The sequence below is a fragment of the Carassius gibelio genome, chromosome A3 (assembly GCF_023724105.1).
Source record: "Carassius gibelio isolate Cgi1373 ecotype wild population from Czech Republic chromosome A3, carGib1.2-hapl.c, whole genome shotgun sequence".
Taxonomy (NCBI): Eukaryota; Metazoa; Chordata; class Actinopteri; order Cypriniformes; family Cyprinidae; genus Carassius; species Carassius gibelio.
In genome coordinates, this window is record NC_068373.1 from 33,310,883 (window position 1) to 33,338,045 (window position 27,163).

At 44.8% G+C, this 27,163-nt stretch overlaps 1 protein-coding gene across 3 annotated transcripts in view; it reads left to right on the forward strand.

The window, feature by feature from the left end:
* LOC127956105 (glutamate receptor ionotropic, NMDA 2B-like) overlaps nt 1-26,023 on the forward strand; it is a 114,434-nt gene extending 88,411 nt beyond the window's left edge. For all 3 annotated transcript variants that reach the window (XM_052553866.1, XM_052553864.1, XM_052553865.1), the window contains exons 4-17: nt 1-319; nt 13,542-13,685; nt 13,757-14,027; nt 14,299-14,491; nt 14,724-14,838; nt 14,963-15,171; nt 15,375-15,546; nt 18,077-18,230; nt 18,316-18,441; nt 19,889-20,118; nt 20,231-20,391; nt 20,491-20,678; nt 21,274-21,512; nt 21,672-26,023. The exon at nt 1-319 is cut by the window's left edge and continues 254 nt beyond it. In XM_052553866.1, coding sequence (XP_052409826.1) covers nt 1-319; nt 13,542-13,685; nt 13,757-14,027; nt 14,299-14,491; nt 14,724-14,838; nt 14,963-15,171; nt 15,375-15,546; nt 18,077-18,230; nt 18,316-18,441; nt 19,889-20,118; nt 20,231-20,391; nt 20,491-20,678; nt 21,274-21,512; nt 21,672-23,762 — 4,612 coding nt within the window. In that variant the 3' untranslated portion in view covers nt 23,763-26,023. The remainder of the gene's footprint in view (nt 320-13,541; nt 13,686-13,756; nt 14,028-14,298; nt 14,492-14,723; nt 14,839-14,962; nt 15,172-15,374; nt 15,547-18,076; nt 18,231-18,315; nt 18,442-19,888; nt 20,119-20,230; nt 20,392-20,490; nt 20,679-21,273; nt 21,513-21,671) is intronic.
* The last annotated feature ends 1,140 nt before the right edge of the window (nt 26,024-27,163 follow it).

Here is a 27,163-nt window from a genome sequence, read left to right on the forward strand (position 1 = left end):
GATGCAGGGCCTGAGCATCGCAGTGGTGCTGGTGGGGAACTCCAGTGAGGTGGCGCTCGCCGGCATGCGTGACAAAGATGACTTTGGCCACATGCCGCTGGCGCCCAGTGTTGAGATGGTCACCATGAACGAGACGGACCCCAAGAGCATCATCAAGAGCATCTGTGACCTGATGATGGAGCACTGGCTGCAGGGCGTAGTGTTCGGAGACGACACCGACCAGGAGGCCATCGCACAGATCCTGGACTTCATCTCCGCGCAGACACACATCCCCATCCTGGGAGTGAAGGGAGGCTCCTCCATGATCATGGCTGCTAAGGTACGTGTGCTAATGCATTCTGCAGAGATGCATGATGGGAAACTGTGTGTGTGTGTGTGTGTGAGGATGATGATGAGCCGCTGGAAGTGTTAGACACTGAGAGAAAATGATCCAGTCGCCGTCAGATGGCTGTGAGTCAGAGCTGTGCCCACGAGCTCTAAACACTGCAAAATCACACCGCGCTCGTCTCTCTCTCTCCGCTAAACACACCGACGAAGATGAAGCTGAAGCGCTGCTCGGCCCACGCGTCCTGCCCAGCGCAAACAACACACAACCTTCACAATGTCAATCCGCCAGCTTTACAGAGGACCTGGGCACTAAGTTCAGTGCAAAGATGCATCATACAAACAGAAGACATTTAAAAGAAATATGAACAAATCACAAAACAAAGGAAAGGGCTCAAATGGAGAAAAGCACAATATGTAATTTATTAATAAGATTCGGGAGGAGGGCGTCAGATACACCATAATCAATCCCACAGTATAAATATCGCTGACTTACCTCTATCCATTGACGGTTTATCAGCATCCCTCCTCCACCCCATCTCCTCACTTCGAGTTCACTTTATAAATAGACGGGGAAGGGGGGGGGGGGTACTCTAGGTTCGGGCCATTCCCGAGCTCGGACCCTTCCCCGGACAGCACGCCAAATACGCACACCATACCTCAGCTAATTATACGCAAGCGTGAACTAGTGAAATAAATCTGAAAGTAGAGAATCATTTAACAGCAATGAAAAGAAGAATTGAGAGGGTTGAGCGACTCCAGTCGCAGACTTTATAATACTACAACATGTTTTCATTTGAAGTCTTGATCAATATGTTTATTTTTCTAGAGATATAGGCTGTTATATGCAAATAATAGTATTTAGGTTGGAAAATGATTAAACAACTCAAATTTTAGCTGTGAAGCAGCTCAAAGGAAGACAGCTCAATGTTGATTAAAGGAATCATTCACCCATAATATGATCGTTCTGTCATCATTTCCTCGTTCAGAGCAGCAGTGGAACAGCAGAAGATATTTTGAGGAATGTCTCAGTGTCCAGTCCAGTGCTCTCTGAACCCCAGTGTTCTTCAAAATATCTTCTAAAACTCATTCAGGTTTGGAGTGTCATGAGGAACGAGGAATGATTCTGTACTGAGAGGTCCAGGCTGGTTTAAGCTGGTTTGTGCTGGTTTATGCTGGTTTGTGTTGATTTAGGCTGGTTCTTGCTGGTTTGTGCTGGTTTAAGCTGGTTCTTGCTGGTTTGTGCTGGTTTAAGCTGGTTTGTGCTGGTTTATGTTGGCTTATGCTGTCTTATGTTGGTTTATATTGGTTTATGCTGGTTTATGCTGTCTTATGATGTCTTGCACTGGTTTAAGCTGGTTTGTGCTGGTTTATGTTGGCTTATGCTGTTTTATGTTGGTTTATATTGGTTTATGCTGGTTTATGCTGGTTTATGCTGTCTTATGATGTCTTGCACTGGTTTATGCTGGTTTGTGCTGGTTTATGCTTGTCTGGTAGTGTTGTTTGGACAGCACACAAGTACTGAAGTGAGTTCTCTTTTGTGTCTTCTAGCACAAATACACACAATGTCAGAATGACGAGTATCCACTTAAAGTCAGTAACGTCTCAAGAAAACAGTAAAGAAATCAATATAACGGATCTGTGAATTTCTTATGTTTATGCACTTAGCAGACACTTTTATCCAAAGCGACTTACAGTGCATTCAGTCTATCAGTTTTTACCTATCATGTGCTCCCGGGGGAATTGAACCCCCAACCTTGCGCTTGGTAACACAATGCTCTACCACTTAAGAAAAGTAGAGAATCACTCGCTGCTCTTAACTTCTGTAGATTAAATAGATACTTGTGTATTTACTTCATACAGTAATACAGTTAATCAGTTAATCCAGATAAAACGGAGGGTAATGCTAGTGAAGGTGAGTCTCTGTGTAGGTTCTTCTTGTGATTAAGGGTTGAAACCAGGCCCCATGGTTCGACATGCACGTGATTCCTGGATTAGCGGCAAAATTGATCAATCATAGAGTGATGTTTCTGAGTTTTGCGAGTTTAAACATTCAAGCAACTTTAAGCCATTCAAGTGCAAGAAGAGATGAAAGAGAACTTTAATCAGTCCTTGCACGCTGCTTTCGCTCTCATAGTGTTCTAAATTTGTACTGTTGTATTTATCTGTGCATTTAGTTAGTTTATTTGTTCTTATTTTATTACTGTTCACCTGTTCTTAATCATTTTTTAATTGGATTAGTCAAGCTAGAAGTTTTGCTGTGGCAATGAAAAGGTTCTTCAAGTGTTCTTTTAGTAATAAATGGAAGGCATGTGATCTGAGCCGCCAGTTCTGTGACTGGTTGATGAACATGATCTGGTGTCTGAGATGTGCTGCTAGACTTCCGAACTGACAGTAGATAGACAGCCCGAGGGGTCAGAGGTCAAACATGATGACCTTAAAGGGTTAGTTCACCCAAAAATCTAAATTATGTCATTAATAACTCACCCTCATGTCGTTCCAAACCAGTAAGACCTCCGTTTATCTTCAGAACACAGTTTAAGATATTTTAGATTTAGTCCGAGAGCTCTCAGTCCCTCCATTGAAGCTGTGTGTAAGCACTCGATGTAATTTACTCAAACACGGATGATGTTTTGCTCTCTGACTGAATCTAAAATATCTTAAACTGTGTTCTGAAGATGAACGGGGGTCTCACGGGTTTGGAACGACATGAGGGTGAGTTATTAATGACATAATGTTAAGTTTTGGGTGAACTATCCCTTTAAGTGCCTGACCTTCTGCAGAGTCTCACCTGTTTCTCTCTCTCTCTCTCTCTCTCTCTCTCTCTCTCTCGGTGGCCTGGTTTAGATAGTGACTCTATCATGTGTGCTCCCCTTTAAACAGCACAGAACTAGGACGCATATTTAGAGCTCCTCCTGACTCTCTGTCTCGCTCTCGCTCGTTCTCTCTGGTCTAATGCCTCCACTTCTCATTCAGACAACATCCTCTCTCTCTCTTTTTTCTCTTTCTCTGTCACACTGCTCCTCTTTGTGTCTCTTCTTCTGTTCGTCCTTCCTCTGTCCTGCTCGTTGTTCCTGCTGTCTGCTGATCATTGGAGAGAAACAGAGAGAGAGACAGAGAGAGAGACAGAGAGAGACAGAGAGAGAGACAGAGAGAGAAACAGAGAGAGAAACAGAGAGAGAGACAGAGAGAGACAGAGAGAGAGAGAGAGAGAGAGAGAGAGAGAGAGAGAGAGAGAGAGAGAGAGTATGAGTAGTGCTCAGTCAATTACACAGAGCTCTGTGCCAAAGATGCCTGCTGTCAGGACGCCACAATCTGTTACACACACACACACACACACACACACACACACTGCATACAAACACACACACACACACACACACACACACACACACTGCATACAAACACACACACACACACACACACACACACACAGCATACAAACACACACACACACACACACACACACACACACACACACACACTGCATACAAACACACACACACACACACACACTGCATACAAACACACACACACACACACACACTGCATACAAACACACACACACACACACACACACACACACACACACACACACACACACACACTGCATACAAACACACACACACACACACACACACACACACTCAATCTCTCTCTCACACACACACACACACATACTGCTCACACACACACACACACACACACACACACACACACACACATGCCGACACACACACACACACACACTAATTCTAACACACTTTTATATCTAAAGTCAGTCAGTAAATGTGTTCTTGTGGCTCTCAAATGTGTGGTGTCAGATGCTGGAGTGAAGTGATCTCTTTACTACTAGTTATAGCAGCAAACAAGCTTCTAATATTTTGTATTCTCTGTTTACTTTTCATTTATTATACGATTAATACAAGCAAAAAGACCTCTAACACTAGTTTGCTCTGTTCTTTTTCTATTCTGTCTGTTGTCTTTTTATTTATTATATTATTTAAAAGCCCTTGTTACGTGTACTGTGTTGTGCTAACTGAGACTTGTTCTAGCACTATATCATTGCTCTTTTGTTAGTTTGATTGCTTCTTTTGTTCTCACTTGTTAGTTGCTTTGGATAAAAGCATCTGCTAAATGACTAGATGTAAATGTAATGTAAATGAACATCAGAAAAAAACAGAACAAACTTACTGAAATCAATCATCAATCACAGAATCCATCAATCAGTGCTTCAACCGCCGGAAGATGTTGGTAAGACCGCTCTAGATCAATAATATCACATTATCACATAATCACATTCACCTCAGGAAACACGGTCAGTGAACAAACCCCATAGCTAGAAAAACCTCTCTAGAGAAGAGCATTGTGAAAAATATATGAATTACATTACAAATTCATTTTGATCACATGTTCTTTAGGTCTGAGAAACACTGGATATTTAGTGAAAACACACCGAAGAACAATGCAATTTTATAACATTGAACATTAACTAGTGCTGTCAATCGATTAAAACATTAACTAATTATTCACACATATTTTTCTGAAATGAATCACACTTTTTAATCATGATTAATAATCCTAAATTAAATATGGAGGGATCCTTAAGGCTACAGAAGTAGATCTTTGATGAGCAGACGTCATCACACATCTGTTTAGGAGCTTACTCTAGCTGTTCAAGAGCTGCTGAACATGACACGGATCTGACACACATCCCAGTTTCTCAAACGTCTTCACCCTTATGTTGAGCTCTGACCGTGTCTGTAATGAGCTGATGAGTTCCATGTGTGTTAGATGAGGGAGACAGTGCTGCTGCTCCAGGACAGAGACATGATCCTAAATCTGACTCATAGACAACATGTACTTGCATGCGCAGTTTTACGGCAGCTTTAATCGCCTTTTTGGTAATACATGACTTAACTGATGATAACTACAATAATGCATGCTCGTAGTTTCATTTGTGAAATGATATATAGCATGTGACATTGTATTTGTGTGTGTAATTGAAGAGCACACGCTACGAGCACAGTGTACCAGCTGACAGGACAGGAGAAATCATCTTTACTGACGTAAGGCCTGACAACATCTCTTCTGACTGTAGTTGAGAGTAGGGTGGCCAACCCTAGCTCCGCCCCTGCGTTAAAACACAAGGAAGTGATCTTCTGGTTGGTAGATTGGTCCCATAGATTGGTGGGTGTGGTTTCAGCAACCAGTCACCTCAGCTCCTCCCAGCTCCCGCCTCTTTGTCCATTTTCAATTGTTGACAGCCGGCTCCGCCCACTTTGAGCTTCAAAATGTTCTGCAAAAATTGGCACAAAAGAGCCCTCTTTCTGCACAGGTTTCCCCCTTTTTTTTTTCAGAAAACACAAACACACAATATAATTACCAGAAGAATCAGAATATGAGCTCAGATAGCACACGGTTATCCATGAGTGAACATTGAGCAGCAGAACTGAAGACACAGCTCAGACTCTCAGGGTCACAGGTGATGGTGTGCTTAGGGAATTAATCCTAGTGGGAGACAAAGAGGAAGAGGAGGGGAAAGAGAACTGAAGGGGCGGGGTGAAAGGTCATTATTCCTGATGAAATACACAGCGCTGTAGTTGATCATGTTCTTGTGCATGAGGACAGCTAGCCACATAGTAGCAGTACTTCAGATGAGAACGTCTACTTTTGATATTTCAGAAAGACTGAACGGATTTGAGCTTCATTTTGACCTGAAACCAGAAAGTATGAGGAATTGAGTGAGAAGTATCAGTGTCTCATCAATGGATGATCTGCAGTGAATGGGTGCCGTCAGAATGAGAGTCCAAACAGCTGATAAAAACATCACAATAATCCACAGCACTCCAGTTCATCAGTGAACATCTGGAGAAGACAAAGATGAAACACATCCAGAATTAAGATGATTCTATAATCCATAATAACACTTCCTCCAGTGGAAAAGTCCAGCTGTTTTGGCTTGTAAACAGATTTCTCTTCTGATTCAGACCAGAACACGTTTTTAACATGTTATTATGGATTATGGACTATTTTAGCATGGTGATGTTAGACCAGCAGTGTGGCTGTGAGTCTCATGTAGTTTCTCTGTGATGGTCCTGTTTAGCACTAATAGCGTCTCTAATGGTCTTGTTTAAAAGAGCCAAATATTTAATTAGAAATGAGCGCTAGAATGAGGTCAGATCGGATTAAGCTGTAAGGACTAATTACATGTGCATGAGTTTAATTAGAGGATCCACAATATGTGACATAACGGCACAAAACACGAGAGAAAGATGTGTGTGTGTTCACTGCTCCAGGTGTGTGTGTGTTCACTGCTCCGGGTGTGTGTGTGTTCACTGCTCCAGTTGTGTGTGTGTTCACTGCTCCAGGTGTGTGTGTGTTCACTGCTCCGGGTGTGTGTGTGTTCACTGCTCCAGGTGTGTGTGTGTTCACTGCTCCAGGTGTGTGTGTGTTCACTGCTCCAGGTGTGTGTGTGTGTGTGTGTGTGTGTGTGTGTGTGTGTGTTCACTGCTCCAGGTGTGTGTGTGTGTTCACTGCTCCAGGTGTGTGTGTGTTCACTGCTCCAGGTGTGTGTGTGTTCACTGCTCCAGGTGTGTGTGTTCACTGCTCCAGGTGTGTGTGTGTTCACTGCTCCAGGTGTGTGTGTTCACTGCTCCGGGTGTATGTGTGTTCACTGCTCCAGGTGTGTGTGTGTGTTCACTGCTCCAGGTGTATGTGTGTTCACTGCTCCAGGTGTGTGTGTGTGTTCACTGCTCCAGGTGTGTGTGTGTTCACTGCTCCAGGTGTGTGTGTGTGTTCACTGCTCCGGGTGTATGTGTGTTCACTGCTCCAGGTGTATGTGTGTGTTCACTGCTCCAGGTGTGTGTGTTCACTGCTCCAGGTGTGTGTGTGTTCACTGCTCCAGGTGTGTGTGTGTGTTCACTGCTCCAGGTGTGTGTGTGTTCACTGCTCCAGGTGTGTGTGTGTTCACTGCTCCAGGTGTGTGTGTGTTCACTGCTCCAGGTGTGTGTGTGTGTTCACTGCTCCAGGTGTGTGTGTGTTCACTGCTCCAGGTGTGTGTGTGTTCACTGCTCCGGGTGTATGTGTGTTCACTGCTCCAGGTGTGTGTGTGTGTTCACTGCTCCAGGTGTGTGTGTTCACTGCTCCAGGTGTGTGTGTGTTCACTGCTCCAGGTGTGTGTGTGTGTTCACTGCTCCAGGTGTGTGTGTGTTCACTGCTCCAGGTGTGTGTGTGTTCACTGCTCCAGGTGTGTGTGTTCACTGCTCCAGGTGTGTGTGTGTTCACTGCTCCAGGTGTGTGTGTGTGTGTTCACTGCTCCGGGTGTGTGTGTGTTCACTGCTCCAGGTGTGTGTGTGTGTGTGTGTGTGTTCACTGCTCCAGGTGTGTGTGTGTGTGTGTGTTCACTGCTCCAGGTGTGTGTGTGTGTGTGTTCACTGCTCCAGGTGTGTGTGTGTGTGTGTTCACTGCTCCAGGTGTGTGTGTGTGTGTGTGTGTTCACTGCTCCAGGTGTGTGTGTGTGTGTGTGTGTGTGTGTTCACTGCTCCAGGTGTGTGTGTGTTCACTGCTCCAGGTGTGTGTGTTCACTGCTCCAGGTGTGTGTGTTCACTGCTCCAGGTGTGTGTGTGTTCACTGCTCCAGGTGTGTGTGTTCACTGCTCCAGGTGTGTGTGTGTTCACTGCTCCAGGTGTGTGTGTTCACTGCTCCAGGTGTGTGTGTTCACTGCTCCAGGTGTGTGTGTGTGTTCACTGCTCCAGGTGTGTGTGTGTTCACTGCTCCAGGTGTGTGTGTGTGTGTGTGTGTGTGTTCACTGCTCCAGGTGTGTGTGTGTGTGTGTGTGTGTGTGTGTGTGTGTGTGTGTTCACTGCTCCAGGTGTGTGTGTGTGTGTTCACTGCTCTGGGTGTGTGTGTGTTCACTGCTCCAGGTGTGTGTGTGTGTTCACTGCTCCAGGTGTGTGTGTGTTCACTGCTCCAGGTGTGTGTGTGTGTGTTCACTGCTCCAGGTGTGTGTGTGTGTGTGTGTGTGTGTGTGTGTGTGTGTGTGTGTTCACTGCTCCAGGTGTGTGTGTGTGTGTGTGTGTTCACTGCTCCAGGTGTGTGTGTGTGTGTGTGTGTGTGTTCACTGCTCCAGGTGTGTGTGTGTTCACTGCTCCATGTGTGTGTGTGTTCACTGCTCCAGGTGTGTGTGTGTTCACTGCTCCAGGTGTGTGTGTGTGTGTGTGTGTGTGTGTTCACTGCTCCAGGTGTGTGTGTGTGTGTGTGTTCACTGCTCCAGGTGTGTGTGTGTGTGTGTTCACTGCTCCAGGTGTGTGTGTGTGTGTGTGTGTGTGTGTGTCTGTGTGTTCACTGCTCCAGGTGTGTGTGTGTGTGTGTGTGTGTTCACTGCTCCGGGTGAGTGTGTGTGTGTTCACTGCTCCGGGTGTGTGTGTGTTCACTGCTCTGGGTGTGTGTGTGTGTTCACTGCTCCGTGTGTGTGTGTGTGTTCACTGCTCCGGGTGTGTGTGTGTGTGTGTGTGTGTGTTCACTGCTCCAGGTGTGTGTGTGTGTTCACTGCTCTGGGGTTGTGTGTGTGTTCACTGCTCTGGGGTTGTGTGTGTGTTCACTGCTCCAGGTGTGTGTGTGTGTGTGTGTGTTCACTGATCCGGGTGTGTGTTCACTGCTCCGGGTGTGTGTGTGTTCACTGCTCCGGGTGTGTGTGTGTGTCAGGGATGGAGTACTCGAGTCACTATTCTTTGGACTCGAGTCCGACTCGAGACTCCATTCTCTGGACTCGTGACTCGACTTGGACTCGTGGACTGATGACTCATACTTGGACTCGGACTCGAGGATATAAAATCGGACTTGAGCATTCATCACGTTGTTTTTGACTAAAAATTTTATAAAAAAATGTTTTGTGCCCAAGACTGGCCGGGATCTATTCTTTTCCCTCACAGACACTGCTACCGCTCGCTCTCTTTGCTTGACAACACACTCACTGACGTCACTCACTTTACTTTCACTTTACTTTTTTCCAAAGCGCTCGGGCACTTGCGGGAAAGGGTGAAGCTGATTGGTTAGTTCTTGTCACATGACCCGCGGTCCGCTTGCGGCATTCTGAAAAGTTGAATTGTTTTTAACTCGATGTGGTGCGGACGCGCCTGGATGCTTCCATTATGAGTGCGCATACGCTTCCATTATGAGCGTGCATACCGCGCGCCTACATTGGAAATAACGAACTTGAGCGTGCAAAAGACGCGATATTTGAACGGCCCTTATCGTTAAACGCTGCTTTCTGACCAGGCGCGTGCCCTCACACACACACATTCACATGCAAACGCACTCACGCTAAATCACAAGGTCACTCACACACATACACTCTCTCTCTCTCTCTCTCTCTCTCTCTCTCTCTCACACACACACACACACACACACACACACACACACACTCACACTCATTGTAATATGCACGTTTCTTTTTTTCGCCGAGTGTATTTCTGTAGTACAGTGTTAAAGGATTAGTTCACACAAAAATGAAAATTTCCTAATCATTTACTCCTCCCAATGCCATCCAGGATATCTATGGCGTTTTTTCTTAAATTATGTTTTTTAAGGAAAACATTTCAGGATGTTTCCTTCATGTAATGGACTTCGATGCCTACAAACTCAGTTGGTTGCTATTGTTTCCTCAAAAAACTTAAATAAAACCTTGAAAAAAAAAAATCCAATACGGACTCGAGACTCGACTCGGACTCGAACTCTGGTAATGGTGACTGGACTTGGACTCAACTCGGACTCTTCTTTGGTGACTCGGACTTGGACTCGGACTCGAACACTGAGACTCGAGACTCGAGACTCGACTTGGACTCGACAGTTGGTGACTTGACTACAACACTGGTGTGTAGCACTTACACACTAATCCCCACAATAATAAAGATGTTAAATACTCATCTGAAGAGGAAACAATGTTGCATCATAATGAAAGGATGTGTGACGTACACTTTTCTGTAAACTGAGCCAAACATTTTTTCACTGATTTAGGGTAGAGTAAGAATATTTACAGTATTGCGCAAGTTAGTTCATACTTAGATATAATTTTATCATCATCATCTTTAAGAGTTCATGATAATTTCTGTTCAACTTTATTTCTCAGTTGATTAATCGATCCACAATTCATAAAACACAACACATGCAACTTCCAAAAGTCATTGAAATCATTTAAAAATCAAATCCACAGGTTAAAAAAAAGTCTCAGCTCCAAATATTCATTATAATGAACTGTTTGACAAACACTTCCTGCTTCGATGTCCAGATCTGAATTTAAAAAAATCAAAAAAAGTCTCCGGAGTCTCGGTCTGAATCATCGGAGTCACGAACAGGCTCCGAAGTGCCGATCTGAATCAACCGAGTCGCGAACACGCTCCGAAGTGCCGATCTGAATCAACCGAGTCGAGAACATGCTCCGAAGTGCCGATCTGAATCAACCGAGTCGCGAACAGGCTCCGAAGTGCCGATATCTGAATCAACCGAGTCGCGAACAGGCTCCGAAGTGCCGATCTGAGTCAACCGAGTCGCGAACAGGCTCCGAAGTGCCGATCTGAATCAACCGAGTCGCGAACAGGCTCCGAAGTGCCGATCTGAATCAACCGAGTCGCGAACAGGCTCCGAAGTGCCGATCTGAATCAACCCGAGTCGCGAACAGGCTCCGAAGTGCCGATCTGAATCAACCGAGTCGCGAACAGGCTCCGAAGTGCCGATCTGAATCAAAACAATCAACAATACATCCTAAAAGAGTTCTTTTTTTTTTTAAAAAAGAAAGAAAACATTTTACTGACCACAAACTATTGAACTCTAGTGTTTATTGTTAGAAAATACTTCTATTTTAAATAAATGCTCTTCTTTTTATCTTTTCATTTATCAAAGAATCCTGAAAGAAGTATCACAGTTCAGCAGCACAACTCTGATAATAAATCATAATATTATAAGGATTTCTGAAGATCATGTGACACTGAAGACTGGAGGAATGATGCTGAAAATCACAGAAATAAAATAGATTTTAATGTATATTAAAATAAAAAATGTTGTTTTACTTCATAATAATATTTCACTTTTTTCCTGTATATTTGATCAAATAAATGCAGTTTTGATGAGTAAACTCCTGTAAAAAATAAATAAAAATAAACAACAACAAAAAAAAACATAATAAATCATTCTGATCCCAAACTCTGAACGGTGTGTGTGTGTGTGTGTGTGTGTTCACTGCTCCGGGTGTGTGTGTGTTCACTGCTTCAGGTGTGTGTGTGTATGTGTGTGTTCACTGCTCCGGGTTTGTGTGTGTGTCAGGGATGGAGTACTTGAAAAAAAAAAAATCCAATACGGGACTCGAGACTCGACTCGGACTCGAACTCTGGTAATGGTGACTGGACTTGGACTCAACTCGGACTCTTCTTTGGTGACTCGGACTTGGACTCGGACTCGAACACTGAGACTCGAGACTCGACTTGGACTCGACAGTTGGTGACTTGACTACAACACTGGTGTGTAGCACTTACACACTAATCCCCACAATAATAAAGATGTTAAATACTCACCTGAAGAGGAAACAATGTTGCATCATAATGAAAGGATGTGTGACGTACACTTTTCTGTAAACTGAGCCAAACATTTTTTCACTGATTTAGGGTAGAGTAAGAATATTTACTGTATTGCGCAAGTTAGTTCATACTTAGATATAATTTTATCATCATCATCTTTAAGAGTTCATGATAATTTCTGTTCAACTTTATTTCTCAGTTGATTAATCCATCCACAATTCATAAAACACAACACATGCAACTTCCAAAAGTCATTGAAATCATTTAAAAATCAAATCGACAGGCTAAAAAAAAGCCTCAGCTCCAAATATTCATTATAATGAACTGTTTGACAAACACTTCCTGCTTCGATGTCCAGATCTGAATTTAAAAAAATCACAAACAGTCTCCGGAGTCTCGATCTGAATCATCGGAGTCACGAACAGGCTCCGAAGTGCCGATCTGAATCAACCGAGTCGAGAACATGCTCCGAAGTGCCGATCTGAATCAACCGAGTCGCGAACAGGCTCCGAAGTGCCGATCTGAATCATAACAATCAACAATACATCCTAAAAGAGTTCTACTTTTTTTTAAAAGAAAGAATACATTTTACTGACCACAAACTATTGAACTCTAGTGTTTATTGTTAGAAAATACTTCTATTTTAAATAAATGCTCTTCTTTTTATCTTTTCATTTATCAAAGAATCCTGAAAGAAGTATCGGTTTCAGCAGCACAACTCTGATAATAAATTATAATATTATAAGGATTTCTGAAGATCATGTGACACTGAAGACTGGAGGAATGATGCTGAAAATCACAGAAATAAAATAGATTTTAATGTATATTAAAATAAAAAATGTTGTTTTACTTCATAATAATATTTCACTTTTTTCCTGTATATTTGATCAAATAAATGCAGTTTTGATGAGTAAACTCCTGTAAAAAATAAATAAAAATAAACAACAACAAAAAAAAAACATAATAAATCATTCTGATCCCAAACTCTCAACGGTGTGTGTGTGTGTGTTCATTACTCCAGGTGTGTGTGTGTTCACTGCTTGGGGTGTGTGTGTGTTCACTGCTCCGGGTGTGTGTGTGTGTGTGTGTGTGTGTTCACTGCTTGGGGTGTGTGTGTGTTCACTGCTCCGGGTGTGTGTGTGTTCACTGCTCCGGATGTGTGTGTGTGTGTTCACTGCTTGGGGTGTGTGTGTGTTCACTGCTCCGGGTGTGTGTGTGTGTTCACTGCTCTGGGTGTGTGTGTGTTCACTGCTCCAGGTGTGTGTGTGTGTGTGTGTTCACTGCTCTGGGTGTGTGTGTGTTCACTGCTCCAGGTGTGTGTGTGTGTTCACTGCTCCAGGTGTGTGTGTGTTCACTGCTCCAGGTGTGTGTGTGTGTTCACTGCTCCAGGTGTGTGTGTGTGTGCACTTGGATGGGTTTATGCACCAGTTCAGAGTATGGGTCACCATACTTTGCAAATATTTTTGACTTTCACTTTTTTCCCACATACTCACTGTTTCAAAGAAGTTTTGCAGTCAATCGTGATGTTAATGTTTATAATATAAGTCATTTAGCTGATTAGTGCTGGACAATAATAGAGTTACATTCAGTGAAGATATAAACATTCATGTGTTTCACACACTCACACTCCTGTGTGTCTTTCCGCAGGACGATAACTCCATGTTCTTTCAGTTCGGACCCTCCATCGAGCAGCAGGCGTCCGTCATGCTCAACATCATGGAGGAGTACGACTGGTACATCTTCTCCATCGTCACCACTTACTACCCCGGCTACCAGGACTTTGTTACTAAGGTAAATGCTGCGTTGAGTGTTGTGATGGTGTGTGTGTGTGTGTGTGACGCTCTCTCGTGCGGTCGCCACAGATCCGCAGCACCATCGAGAACAGTTTTGTCGGCTGGGAGCTGGAGGAGGTGCTGCTGCTGGACATGTCTGTGGACGACGGAGACGCTAAGATCCAGAACCAGCTGAAGAAGCTGCAGAGTCCCGTCATCCTGCTCTACTCCACCAAAGAGGAGGCCAACATCATCTTCCAGGTGGCACACTCCGTGGGGCTGACGGGCTACGGTTACACCTGGATCGCCCCGTCTCTGGTGGCCGGTGACGCTGACCACATCCCGGCCGAGTTCCCCACAGGTGACACACAGTTTATTCATATCTGGACTGATATTCAGTTCTCATTTTCTGTGTTTTAAGATGATTGTTGCTTTTATTCATTTTGTTTCAGTTTTAGCTTTTAGTACATCAAATTGAACTACATGAAATTGACAAATGTTGCTTTGGAAACAAGCTAACATTCAGTTCGTTTTTTATTTTATTCATTTCAGTTGAAGTTTATTAGATGTTTTCTGGTTTTAGTTTGGTTGACCTGTAATATCCCTGATAAAGCGGCGGTCCGTCTGTGCAGGCATGATCTCAGTGTCGTATGACGAGTGGGATTATGGGCTGGAGGCGCGCGTGCGTGACGGTGTAGCTGTGATCGCATCAGCCACCTCCACCATGATGATGGACCGCGGGCCGGACATGCTCCTGAGGTCTGAGTGCCACGGGGCCCCTGACAGGAAGAGCCCCATCACAGGAAACCACAACGAAGTGCACAGGTGACACACACACACACTCACACACTCACACACTTTTCTTATCTTTTTCCCTTTTTAAATTATTATATTTAATATTTATTTCATTCATCATTAGTAATGTTTTTCTAGTGTTATTCCTAATATTACCGTTTCATCTTAGTAGCTTTATTTATTATTGTTTTGGTGGCATTATTTGGCAGCAGTGTGTCAGCAGTAGGCGTGTGTGTGTGTGTGTGTGTGGTGTGTTTCTCAGGTATCTGATGAACGTGACCTTCGAGGGCCGGAATCTCTCCTTCAGTGAGGACGGCTATCAGATGCACCCCAAACTGGTGATCATCCTGCTGAACAAGGACAGACAGTGGGACAGAGTAAGAGACGTGATTCTGGGACTCTGTGAGAGTTTGTGAATGTGAACGACCAGCAGATGCTCATGAGTTTATTGTTATGAAGTACTTTAGTGTAAGATATCGAACTGTGTGTGTGTGTGTGCAGGTGGGTAAGTGGGAGAACGGTTCTCTGTCGATGAAGTTTCACGTGTGGCCACGGTTCGAGCTCTACTCTGGGACAGAGAGCCGAGAGGATGATCATCTGTCCATTGTGACGCTGGAGGAGGCTCCGTTCGTGATGGTGGAGGACGTGGATCCACTCAGCGGCACCTGCATGAGGAACACGGTTCCCTGCCGAAAGCAGCTCAAAATACTGTAAGCACACACACACACACACACACTCATTCTCTCCTGAAGCACATTCTCGGGATCCCATCACAAGCGTTCAGTCAATACACTTACAGCATTTCCACCTGGTATTAACTTCATATTAACGTCATGGTTTCTGATGAGCTCCATCTGTGTGTCACTGATCTGATCACAAACGCTTGATCTGTCTTGATCTGTCTGTCTGTCAGGAATCAGACGGGGGATTCTGGCATCTACATCAAGCGCTGCTGTAAAGGCTTCTGTATCGACATCCTGAAGAAGATTGCCAAGTCTGTGAAGTTCACCTACGACCTTTATCTGGTCACCAACGGCAAACACGGCAAGAAGATCAACGGCACGTGGAACGGGATGGTGGGAGAGGTATGGCTCCTATCTTTACAAAAGAAGTCAGGAACATTGTCTGTGAGGGTTTGTGTGTGTTTGTGCTAGTCGATCAAAGTCTTTATGGAGTATGCAAGTGTCCTTCATTTAGACAGCTGTGCATGGTTTCAATCTACATTTCTCACAATGACATCCCATCGTAAGACACACACACACATACACACACACACACACTCACTCACACACTCACTCACACTCTGTTGTGCCCCAGTTCAGGTATTTAGAGCTAAAATTACCAACAGAGAGAGTGACAGACAGACAGACAGAGAGAGAGAGAGAGAGAGAGAGCCACTCACTGTTTGTTGTTGATCTAGAATCTCTCATCATATCTGCTGTTCACGTCTCTATATCTGTCCTCATTTCAACACAATGCAGCTATGAATGCTGGGAATGAAGCTAACCTGCCTCTCCAAACATGCTTGAACTGTATTGATATGATATTTTTCATAGTGTTCAAATGTAGAGGTGGCTGATTAACTGCTAGATATTTGACAACTGTTGATATTTTGGATACTGTATGTCTGTCTGTCTCTCACCTGTCTGTCTGTCTCTCACCTGTCTGTCTGTCTCTAACCTGTCTGTCTGTCTCTCACCTGTCTCCTGTCTCTAACCTGTCTGCCGGTCTCTCACCTGTCTGCCTGTCTCTCACCTGTCTGCCTGTCTCTCACCTGTCTGCCTGTCTCTCACCTGTCTGTCTGTCTCTCACCTGTCTGCCTGTCTCTCACCTGTCTGCCTGTCTCTCACCTGTCTGCCTGTCTCTCACCTGTCTGTCTGTCTCTCACCTGTCTGTCTGTCTCTCACCTGTCTGTCTGTCTCTAACCTGTCTGTCTGTCTCTCACCTGTCTCCTGTCTCTAACCTGTCTGTCTGTCTCTCACCTGCCTGCCTGTCTCTCACCTGTCTGCCTGTCTCTCACCTGTCTGTCTGTCTCTCACCTGTCTGTCTGTCTCTCACCTGTCTGCCTGTCTCTCACCTGTCTGCCTGTCTCTAACCTGTCTGCCGGTCTCTCACCTGTCTGCCTGTCTCTCACTTGTCTGTCTCTCACCTGTCTGCCTGTCTCTCACTTGTCTGTTTGTCTCTCACTTGTCTGTCTCTCACTTGTCTGCCTGTCTCTCACTTGTCTGTCTCTCACCTGTCTGTCTGTCTCTCACCTGTCTGCCTGTCTCTCACTTGTCTGTCTCTCACCTGTCTGCCTGTCTCTCACCTGTCTGCCTGTCTCTCACCTGTCTGTTTGTCTCTCACCTGTCTGCCTGTCTCTCACCTGTCTGCCTGTCTCTCACTTGTCTGTCTCTCACCTGTCTGTCTGTCTCTCACCTGTCTGCCTGTCTCTCACTTGTCTGTCTCTCACCTGTCTGCCTGTCTCTCACCTGTCTGCCTGTCTCTCACTTGTTTGTCTCTCACCTGTCTGCCTGTCTCTCACCTGTCTGTCTGTCTCTCACCTGTCTGCCTGTCTCTCACTTGTCTGTCTCTCACCTGTCTGTCTGTCTCTCACCTGTCTGCCTGTCTCTCACTTGTCTGTCTCTCACCTGTCTGCCTGTCTCTCACCTGTCTGCCTGTCTCTCACTTGTCTGTCTCTCACCTGTCTGCCTGTCTCTCACCTGTCTGTCTCTCACCTGTCTGTCTGTCTCTCACCTGTCTGCCTGTCTCTCACCTGTCTGCCTGTCTCTCACCTGTCTGCCTGTCTCTCACCTGTCTGTCTGTCTCTCACCTGTCTGCCTGTCTCTCACCTGTCTGTCTGTCTCTCACCTGTCTGCCTGTCTCTCACTTGTCTGTCTCTCACCTGTCTGTCTGTCTCTCACCTGTCTGCCTGTCTCTCACTTGTCTGTCTCTCACCTGTCTGCCTGTCTCTCACCTGTCTGCCTGTCTCTCACTTGTCTGTCTCTCACCTGTCTGTCTGTCTCTCACCTGTCTGCCTGTCTCTCACTTGTCTGTCTCTCACCTGTCTGCCTGTCTCTCACCTGTCTGCCTGTCTCTCACTTGTCTGTCTCTCACCTGTCTGTCTGTCTCTCACCTGTCTGCCTGTCTCTCACCTGTCTGTCTCTAACCTGTCTGTCTGTCTCTAACCTGTCTGTCTGTCTCTCACCTGTCTGCCTGTCTCTCACTTGTCTGTCTCTCACCTGTCTGCCTGTCTCTCACCTGTCTGCCTGTCTCTCACTTGTCTGTCTCTCACCTGTCTGCCTGTCTCTCACCTGTCTGTCTGTCTCTCACCTGCCTGCCTGTCTCTCACCTGTCTGTCTGTCTCTAACCTGTCTGTCTGTCTCTCACCTGTCTGCCTGTCTCTCACCTGTCTGTCTGTCTCTCACCTGTCTGTCTGTCTCTCACCTGTCTGTCTGTCTCTCACCTGTCTGCCTGTCTCTCACCTGTCTGTCTGTCTCTCACCTGTCTGCCTGTCTCTCACCTGTCTGTCTGTCTCTCACCTGTCTGTCTGTCTCTCACCTGTCTGTCTGTCTCTCACCTGTCTGTCTGTCTCTCACCTGTCTGCCTGTCTCTCACCTGTCTGCCTGTCTGCAGGTGGTGCTGAAGAATGCTCACATGGCCGTTGGCTCGCTGACCATCAATGAGGAGAGGTCAGAGGTCATCGATTTCTCTGTGCCCTTCATTGAGACAGGCATAAGCGTCATGGTCTCACGGAGCAACGGCACCGTGTCTCCATCTGCGTTCCTCGGTGAGACATTCTTCTTCTTCAATCTGTTTATCTCTGCTGTCCTGTATCTGCCGGCATGTGAAGTGTGTCTGTTCTCCGTCCGCAGAGCCATTCAGTGCTGATGTCTGGATCATGATGTTCGTTATGCTACTGCTGGTTTGTGCCATTGCAGTGTTCGTGTTCGAATACTTCAGTCCCGTTGGCTACAATCGCCGTCTCATCGATGGCAGAGGTACAGAACAACATGAGTGCTTCCACATCTGCACACATGAGCTCATCGGGGGGAGCTTTGCTGACAAATTCTGAAGCTATTTCCTGGGAATCATTCATTATTGATTGTAATTTTAAGAACTTTAGTATCATGCAGTTCTTCTGTACTTTTGCTCATGGTTCATGTCACACCGCCTGTCCATTATTTTTTCTTAAAAAATTGTGTTCGGAATTTAAATTAATTTTTAAAAGCTCATGTTAGCTGTTAAGTATTTACACAAGTATTTAAAATATAGATACTTTTTTTTTGGCACAAAACACAGTTGGTTACAGATTTATAAGCGATTCTCATTACAAAACTGGTGAAATTGATTGGTGGTGATTGCTGGTGAATGTTGTGTTACCAAACGTTATAAGAGGGTTCTTGTGGAGCACTATATTTTGCGAACCACTTTAAAACTCTTGTCATGTTGGCATTAGTCTAATTTGACTCGGTTCTCCAAATGACAAATTAATCTGACCCAAAATATCATAGAGATATACCATCAGCAACAGAAGATACAGGGTGTGTAAGGTGAGTTGCATTCAGTGTTGTTTTTCCCTGCTGACCTGGATCTCCAGCTACTAAATTGCTCCTTAACACTCATCAAGAAGGACTCACGTCCCTGATCTGATCTGGACACAGACTGGATCTGGTGGCTACGGTGACCTCAGAACAAGAGAGAAACAGACTAATATTAGCGTAGATGCCATTCTTCTAATGACGTAGCAAGTACATCGGGTGTTATGTGAAGTGTTTCCGCTTCCGGTTTACCTAATTAATGCAGCATAAAAATCCTTAAACGGATTTGGATATTAAAAGCATATTAGTATGTTATGTGTAAGCCAGGTTAAAGAGATGGGTCTTTAATCTAGATTTAAACTGCAAGAGTGTGTCTGCCTCCCGAACAATGTTAGGTAGGTTATTCCAGAGTTTAGGCGCCAAATAGGAAAAGGATCTGCCGCCCGCAGTTGATTTTGATATTCTAGGTATTATCAAATTGCCTGAGTTTTGAGAACGTAGCGGACGTAGAGGAGTATAATGTAAAAGGAGCTCATTCAAATACTGAGGTGCTAAACCATTCAGGGCTTTATAAGTAATAAGCAATATTTTAAAATCTATACGATGTTTGATAGGGAGCCAGTGCAGTGTGGACAGGACCGGGCTAATATGGTCATACTTCCTGGTTCTAGTAAGAACTCTTGCTGCTGCATTTTGGAATAGCTGTAGTTTGTTTACTAAGCGTGCAGAACAACCACCCAATAAAGCATTACAATACTCTAACTTAATAGTAATAATATTGAGGTCATGGACACATTAATTAACGTTTCTGCATTTGATATTGAGAGCATAGGTTGTAATTTAGATATATTCTCTGGTGTTAAGCGAGTGTGATGGAGTCACTTATGTTGTGTTTCTGTGCTCTCAGAGGCCGGAGGTCCATCGTTCACCATTGGAAAGGCCATCTGGTTGCTCTGGGGTTTGGTCTTCAATAATTCTGTCCCAGTGCAAAACCCCAGAGGAACCACCAGCAAGATTATGGTGTCTGTTTGGGCCTTCTTTGCTGTGATTTTCTTGGCCAGCTATACTGCTAACCTGGCCGCATTTATGATTCAGGAAGAGTACGTGGACCAGGTGTCAGGCCTCAGCGACAAAAAGGTGCTTCAATAGAAGATACAACTGTACTTTTTTAGGTACAGAAAATATATAAATTCTGTTTTCTGGTCAGTCTGTCTATTCACTCACTCTTGTGCCATTTCTTTGTCTTCAGTTTCAGAGACCCAATGACTTCTCCCCACCATTTCGCTTTGGGACGGTGCCAAATGGCAGCACTGAGAGAAATATCCGCAATAACTACAGAGAGATGCACTCCTACATGGTCAAATTCCACCAGCGCAATGTGGATGAAGCGCTGTACAGTCTGAAAACAGGGTGAGTGTGGGAAACCACCTGAGGCACTTTTCTGATTAGTCATTAATTAAAATATTAGCAATATTAGGTTCTGAATGCTTGTTCTGTTTTAAATAACAGCAAGCTGGATGCCTTCATTTACGATGCCGCCGTGCTGAATTACATGGCGGGCAGAGATGAGGGCTGTAAGCTGGTCACCATTGGCTCTGGAAAAGTGTTCGCTTCCACCGGCTATGGCATCGCCATTCAGAAAGACTCGGGTTGGAAGAGACAGGTGGACCTCGCCATCCTCCAGCTCTTTGGAGACGGTACTGCTTACGTTGAGTCATCAGATGAACAATGATTTGCCAGCTTGTTCATTAGTAAAAAAAAATTATCCATCAACCCTCGGTCATGCAGTGTAAATGCTGCACCCAATTAAAAATATGACATTCAATTTTTAAGCAGAATTTATGATGTTTGCATTAAGTAAGTCTTGTGAAATATTGCCCTCTTGGAGCTTTTTTGTTTCTGTCATGTCTTTGTTCCCTGGGAGTCATTCCCTGGTCCTGTTATCCAAATATTTTTATGGCAATTAATAAACACATTTCAAAGGAGTTTAATTTTTCCCATGTCCGGGTAATGCAGGAACAATGGTTTGAAACTGAATTTGCTCTGATCCCTTCCTGAGTGATTTCTTATGTACTGATAGCCCTAATGTTTTCCCATTGTTCCTGGCGGTGAGTTTCTGTCTTGCTTTGATCAGTCTTCTTGTCTCACCAGTGAATCCTGTTCAAATTTGCCTGCCATCAGCTTCGAATTACCAGAGCCTCTGTTACTAATACAAATCAAACACACTGTTGTAACAGACCCAGTATGTAAGAGCATTGCATCATCCTTAAATATATGTGTGCTGTGTCTCAGGTGATATGGAGGAGTTCGAGGCTCTCTGGCTCACCGGGATCTGCCACCATGAAAAGAATGAAGTGATGAGCAGTCAGCTGGATGTGGACAATATGGCGGGTGTGTTCTACATGCTGGGTGCTGCCATGGCTCTGTCCCTTATCACCTTCATCGCTGAACACGTCTTTTACTGGCACCTGCGCTTCTGCTTCATTGGCGTGTTTTCTGGGAAACCAGGGTTCACCTTCACAATCAGCAGGGTATTTCTCTCCCTAATGCATGCACAGGCACTCTTCAAAGAACACAAGGTTTATGCTAAACATTGGAGTAATGCAAAATATAGTTTCAAGACGTTATTAAGCTAGAAATAACATATTGTTGTCATCTCTGAACACTGAAACTTTTCTCTCTTTTCTTAGGAGATATATAGCTGTATTCATGGAGTTGAAATCGAAGATAAGAGTTCAGCACTGAATTCACCCTCAGCTACCATGAACAACACCCACTCGAATATTCTGCGTTTGCTGCGCACCGCCAAGAACATGGCATCTCTTTCCGGTGTCAACAGTTCCCCACACAGTGCACTGGACTTCATCCGCCGAGAGTCCTCTGTGTATGACATCAGCGAGCACTGCCGCAGCCTGGCCGGACACTCAGACTGCAAGGCCCCATACCTGCTGGAGGACAACATGTTCAGCGACTACATCAGTGAGGTGGAGCGCACCTTTGGCAACCTACACCTGAAGGACAGTAATCTCTACCAGGACCACTACCTGCACCACCATGGAGGCTCAACAATGGGACTGATGGGCCCATCCCATAACCGGCCCCACAGCCTGGGCTCCAGCAGTTCTCTGGAGGGCGGCATGTTTGACTGCGATAGCCTGGGCGGTGGTGTGGCCCCTATCTTTAGCACACAGCCGCGCTCTGCCCTGACCCACAGGAACATGAGCAAATTCGACCTGCTGCAGAGCAAGACTCCTCCGTCTGGGTTAAAGCAGGGACTGGCCGACCTGTATGGAAAATTCTCCTTCAAAGGCGTGTCTAGAGTGTCTAGTTCCGGATATATTGCAGGCCACGACCAGTTTTGTGACGGTGCAGATGATGGAAACATCCGTTCTGATGTGTCTGACATTTCCACTCATACTGTGACCTATGGCAATCTGGAGGGCAATGCCAAGAAACGCAAGCAGTATAGAGACAGCCTGAAGAAGCGCCCTGCATCTGCAAAGTCCAGACGAGAACTTGACGAGATCGAGCTGGGTTACCGCCGCCGCCAGCACCATGGCCACCATCATCATCACCATGGGCATCGCTCAGCTTCACCTCCATCTGAGCACAAACAAGGTGGTGGTGTGAGCTCAACCTCATATCTGTTACAAGACAAGGAAAGCCTGAGGGATTTCTACCTGGACCAGTTCCGGCCCAAAGAAGGCGTCCCGCAGTGGGAGCATGTGGATCTTACAGATGGTCCCAGTGGGGGAGGAGGAGGCAACTGCACCAGCCTGGTGTCTGTGGATGACTTCCTGAAGAGCAAACCCAAGAAGCCGGACAGCAGGAGTGGGAGCAGTGAGTGGGAATGTCGTAGTTGTCGTGCAAGCAGTGCGGGCAGCAAGCAGACGGCCCTGCATGGAGTTCTGCACATGGGTGGGACAGGCTACATTGGCAGTGGTTGTGTGGCAGCGGGTGCTGGAGGAGGGGTTGGGAGCAGCCGCCCAACTTCAGCAACTTGTATGAGGTGCGAAGCCTGCAAGAAGTCAGGCAACCTGTATGACATCAGCGAGGACAGTAACCACCTGTTGGATCAACTGGGAAGCAGTAGGGGTCAGACACCATTGCAACGCCGCAGGGCCTTCAGCGGGAAACCGCTACGCCGCCAGCATTCCTATGACACCTTTGTGGACCTGCAGAGAGAAGAGTTAGGTGTGCCGCTGGGGTTCGGCGGCCCTGGGGCACTGCCAGCACCACGCAGTGTGAGCCTCAAGGAGAGGGAGCGCTGCATAGATGCCTCTAGTCCCTTCGCACACATATTTGAGCATCCTGGAGATCGCAAGCAGGACACAGACCATGACCCGCTGTTCTATGGAGCTGCTGAAAGGAGTGTGGTATCGCCATTCGGGTTGTTCAGAGTGGGGGAGAATACACCTTATGGAGGACTCATGGAGGGGCCAGCTCACTCCTTATCCAAATCTCTCTATCCTGACCGAACCGACCACAACCCCTTCATCCCCACATTTGGAGATGACCAGTGTCTGCTGCATGGTGCCAAGTCCTACTATATCACCAAGCAGCAGCAGCACAGCGACTTGCTCAGCCCCATGGGCATGACCTCTTTCCTGCCGGCATCAGCCACCTCCAGAGTCATGTCTAACTTTGCTCCGCACTTTCCTCCAGATTTGTGCATGGGGAACCACCACACCAGCAAGCTCAGTCTCGGTCCACCTCGACCTTTTAACGACAATAATGGACACATGTATGAGAAACTCTCTAGCATAGAGTCTGACGTTTGAGAAAGAGCAATGAGCATGGTAAAGAACAGAGAAGCATTCTGTTAGCCAGATTTTAGCAGAATAAACAGAACTTGAGAGAATTGAAAATGTCATTTCCTGTCAAGTTCACATTTACACCAATGGGCTCATCTTCACGAGCTGGTGAGAACAAAAGCACGTCCATCTGTTGAGTGTGTGCATGAAAAAGAACAAGAGAGCAGATGTCCCGTTTCACCTACGTCCCTCGCATCACACCAGAACAGCCCTGTCCTGTACCCTTGTCTTTCATGAAGATACAATCATGAAAACATAATAAATGCTCATTGATTTTTTTCTTTCTTTTGAAACAGGGTAATAACTGTACCTCAGAGATGTAGTGAAGACACTGCTGACTGGTAATCTGTTATTGAAATTGGGTTTCATTTGTTTGATGTTTTCCTGACCCTGCTCTGGAGGCCTTTGCTGAGCATTAGGGATATTTAAATGTGATGATCAATCCACATTCAACCTAATGTATCCATGGCAACAGCCTCTCCCATGCTGTGTACTGCCATGAAACACGTGTGCATTAGTGAAAGTGCACAAGCCTCTGCTGTGTTTTATGCTCTCATTTATATTCAAGTCTCTACTGCCATGATATTTCATATCGAGCAAGATATCTTCTTGATACGCCTTTGGTTACACTCACGTCATATGACTCTTGCTTAGAAGTTGAACAATAAGGGGTTAAAAGACATTATTGTCATATGTTTTGGTTGTAAATATATTTCTCTTTATATAAGCCATCAAGGTCAACCTTTAATATAGCTTTTTTCAAGTATAACAAATAACCAAAATAAAGACTAAAACAAAACAAAATGACAAAAACATAAAATATGCAAATTTTAGCAAAAGCATTATAACTCACGATAAGTGATATTTTAAGCGATAATTTGCTTTTTAAATACGTTTATTACTTGATTCTGATAGTTTACTGCCTCCTAACCGGCTTATTTTTAAGGATTTACCTTTATTTGTTTACCTGCAGTACAACAGAGCTGAGCAGTGCTGTCGTAGACATGTTTAGTTTACTTGATCGGTGTACCAAATACTCCTTTCTAAGTTTCTCTTAAATTGTGTTTAGATGTCTGGTCGCTGGCTGGAGAGGTCCAGGTTCTCTCTCTCTCTCTCCTCTCTCTCTCTCTCACACACACACACACACACACACACACACACAGAGATCTCCAGCATCCATCACAAAGAGTGTTTTACGATCTAAAGCAGGGTTTTTTTTACCTTTCCTAAGGACTGATTGACTTTGTAAAGCTGATTAGTAAGCTGCTAGAGTGTCATGTTTTGAATTGTAATACTATCGTGAGGTCCTGTCCTCGCTTTAGAATAATCTTTCATCTCCTCTTGTATTGTTTCTGCAGTTAGAGTAACTCTAATCATGTCTTTAAACCTTTTTTTTTCTTTTTAGAGCATTACTATTATTATAATTATTATTGTTATTATTATTCTAGCAAAGCGTTTTAGGGTGTTTTCTTCTCATATGTTGAAGCTGGCGGTGTTCCCATCATAGCACAGTAATCTATGTTTGAGTTTTCCTAAAAACATATAGTTTAGATACACACACACACACACACAGAGTTCCCTATGAACCCCATGCTTAAAGCTCGAGCTCTATATGCTTAACAGTTCTTGTGTTCATAGAGAAATACGCCTATTACGCATAGCTGTAGTTATAATTTTTGTAGTGTATTCGCAATATATAAGCAACTTTTAACGTTCTTTTGACTACTATATTCTCATTATTCTAAGGTAAGTATAGCTGGTTTAAAGTATTCTACAGGTAAGAAACATCCTGTTGTTATTCACAAAGTCCATCTGTTATTTTCTCCACACAATCGATGAATTTGTCGCTCATCGGGGTGATAAAGGCATGCGTGCGTGTGCGTGAGACTCTTGTTGCTATGGCACTGCCATGGTGTTACGATGCTGTTCCCATGGTAACTGCAGTGCAAGAGGATGCGGGCTGAATGAGTGAATTGTTTCACTATGGAATATCCACTTTGATATGTTACCCAAATTTTTACGTCATTTACATCTCTGAAATTATTTTCAAGTGGAAACATGTACAGATTGTGTATATAAAAATGAGGGAATTCCTCCTTTTGTATGACAACATGAACACAAACCTCTATGAGATTTTAATAATGAGTGAGTGTTTTGATGATGATGATGGATCAGAATACTTTCACATGCTGAATAAAGCCAATTAAAGTACACTCTTATTCTGTCTGCCTGCTGCTCATTTTGCTCTGCGTCCTTGTATTCAGCGCTAGTGTTTGTTCATCCTATATTCTGTATTTCTATTCACTGTACTACGCTGTCACATAATCTGCTGAACTACAAGTGCACACATTTTTTGTATGCATGGAATACCTTAAAAGTGTGCCGCATACAAACGGTGCATGGTATCCCGTGATGAAATGTTCAGCTTAATTTTTACTATACAGTAGTTCAAGACAAACTATTGTACATTTCAGCATGGACAAGAACACGAGACTTAAAGTCCCTCATCAATAACAGCTTTCTTTTTGCATGCACGCAGCTGACTGAATGCAGCAATTTCTGAATATAGTAGTATGATATGTTTCTAGTATTAGTGTTTTCTGTCGTGCAGTGAGATGTTAAACTACACACGAAGAGCACTGAAGAACCGCTTAGCTCGACTGTAATCCATTGTTCCTCACACATCCGCTTTCCTCTTATTAATTTCTCACTCACGTAGGCGAAAGAGGCATATGAAATATTGATAGACACACAGAGAGAGAGACAGGCAGAGGAGGGAGGGACATGGCAAGACTTCCAGACAATTAAAGAGTAGAGAGAGAGAGACAGACTGTGAGCTGCAGCAGTACGGATGACAGGAGCGTCGCTTGTTCTTGTTGACTGTGCTGTCGTTTAATGAACCTGCTGCACCTCCCCCTCTCAACACCCCCACAGTCCCACAATCTTTTGTGAAGCTGCTGCTCACTCTTATTAATGGTTGCCTAGCAACAGACCAGCGCATGGGGGGGGGGCTGTGTAAGAGGATAATCATCTGGAGCTCCGCCCACTCCAGTGACTCACACCAGCAAAGTTTCCTGAACAATTATACTGTGAGACTGCAGACTGCAGCGCCACACTCACTAATAACACACAGAATTACCACTGCTACTACACACACTAACAGTGCTCAGAATCACCACCAGTGCTGGTCTAGACCACAGTAACTGGGGGGTAGGCTGGGGCCACTTGCACTTTTTAGGGAGTACACTCAATTAATTTTAACCTTCTTTCAGTATTATTAATTCAGTATTTTTTTCACCATATCATTTAGCACTGCAGTCTCTAGAAGTAAGCTATAACAATTTAAACTCAAATGAAAGTTTCAACAT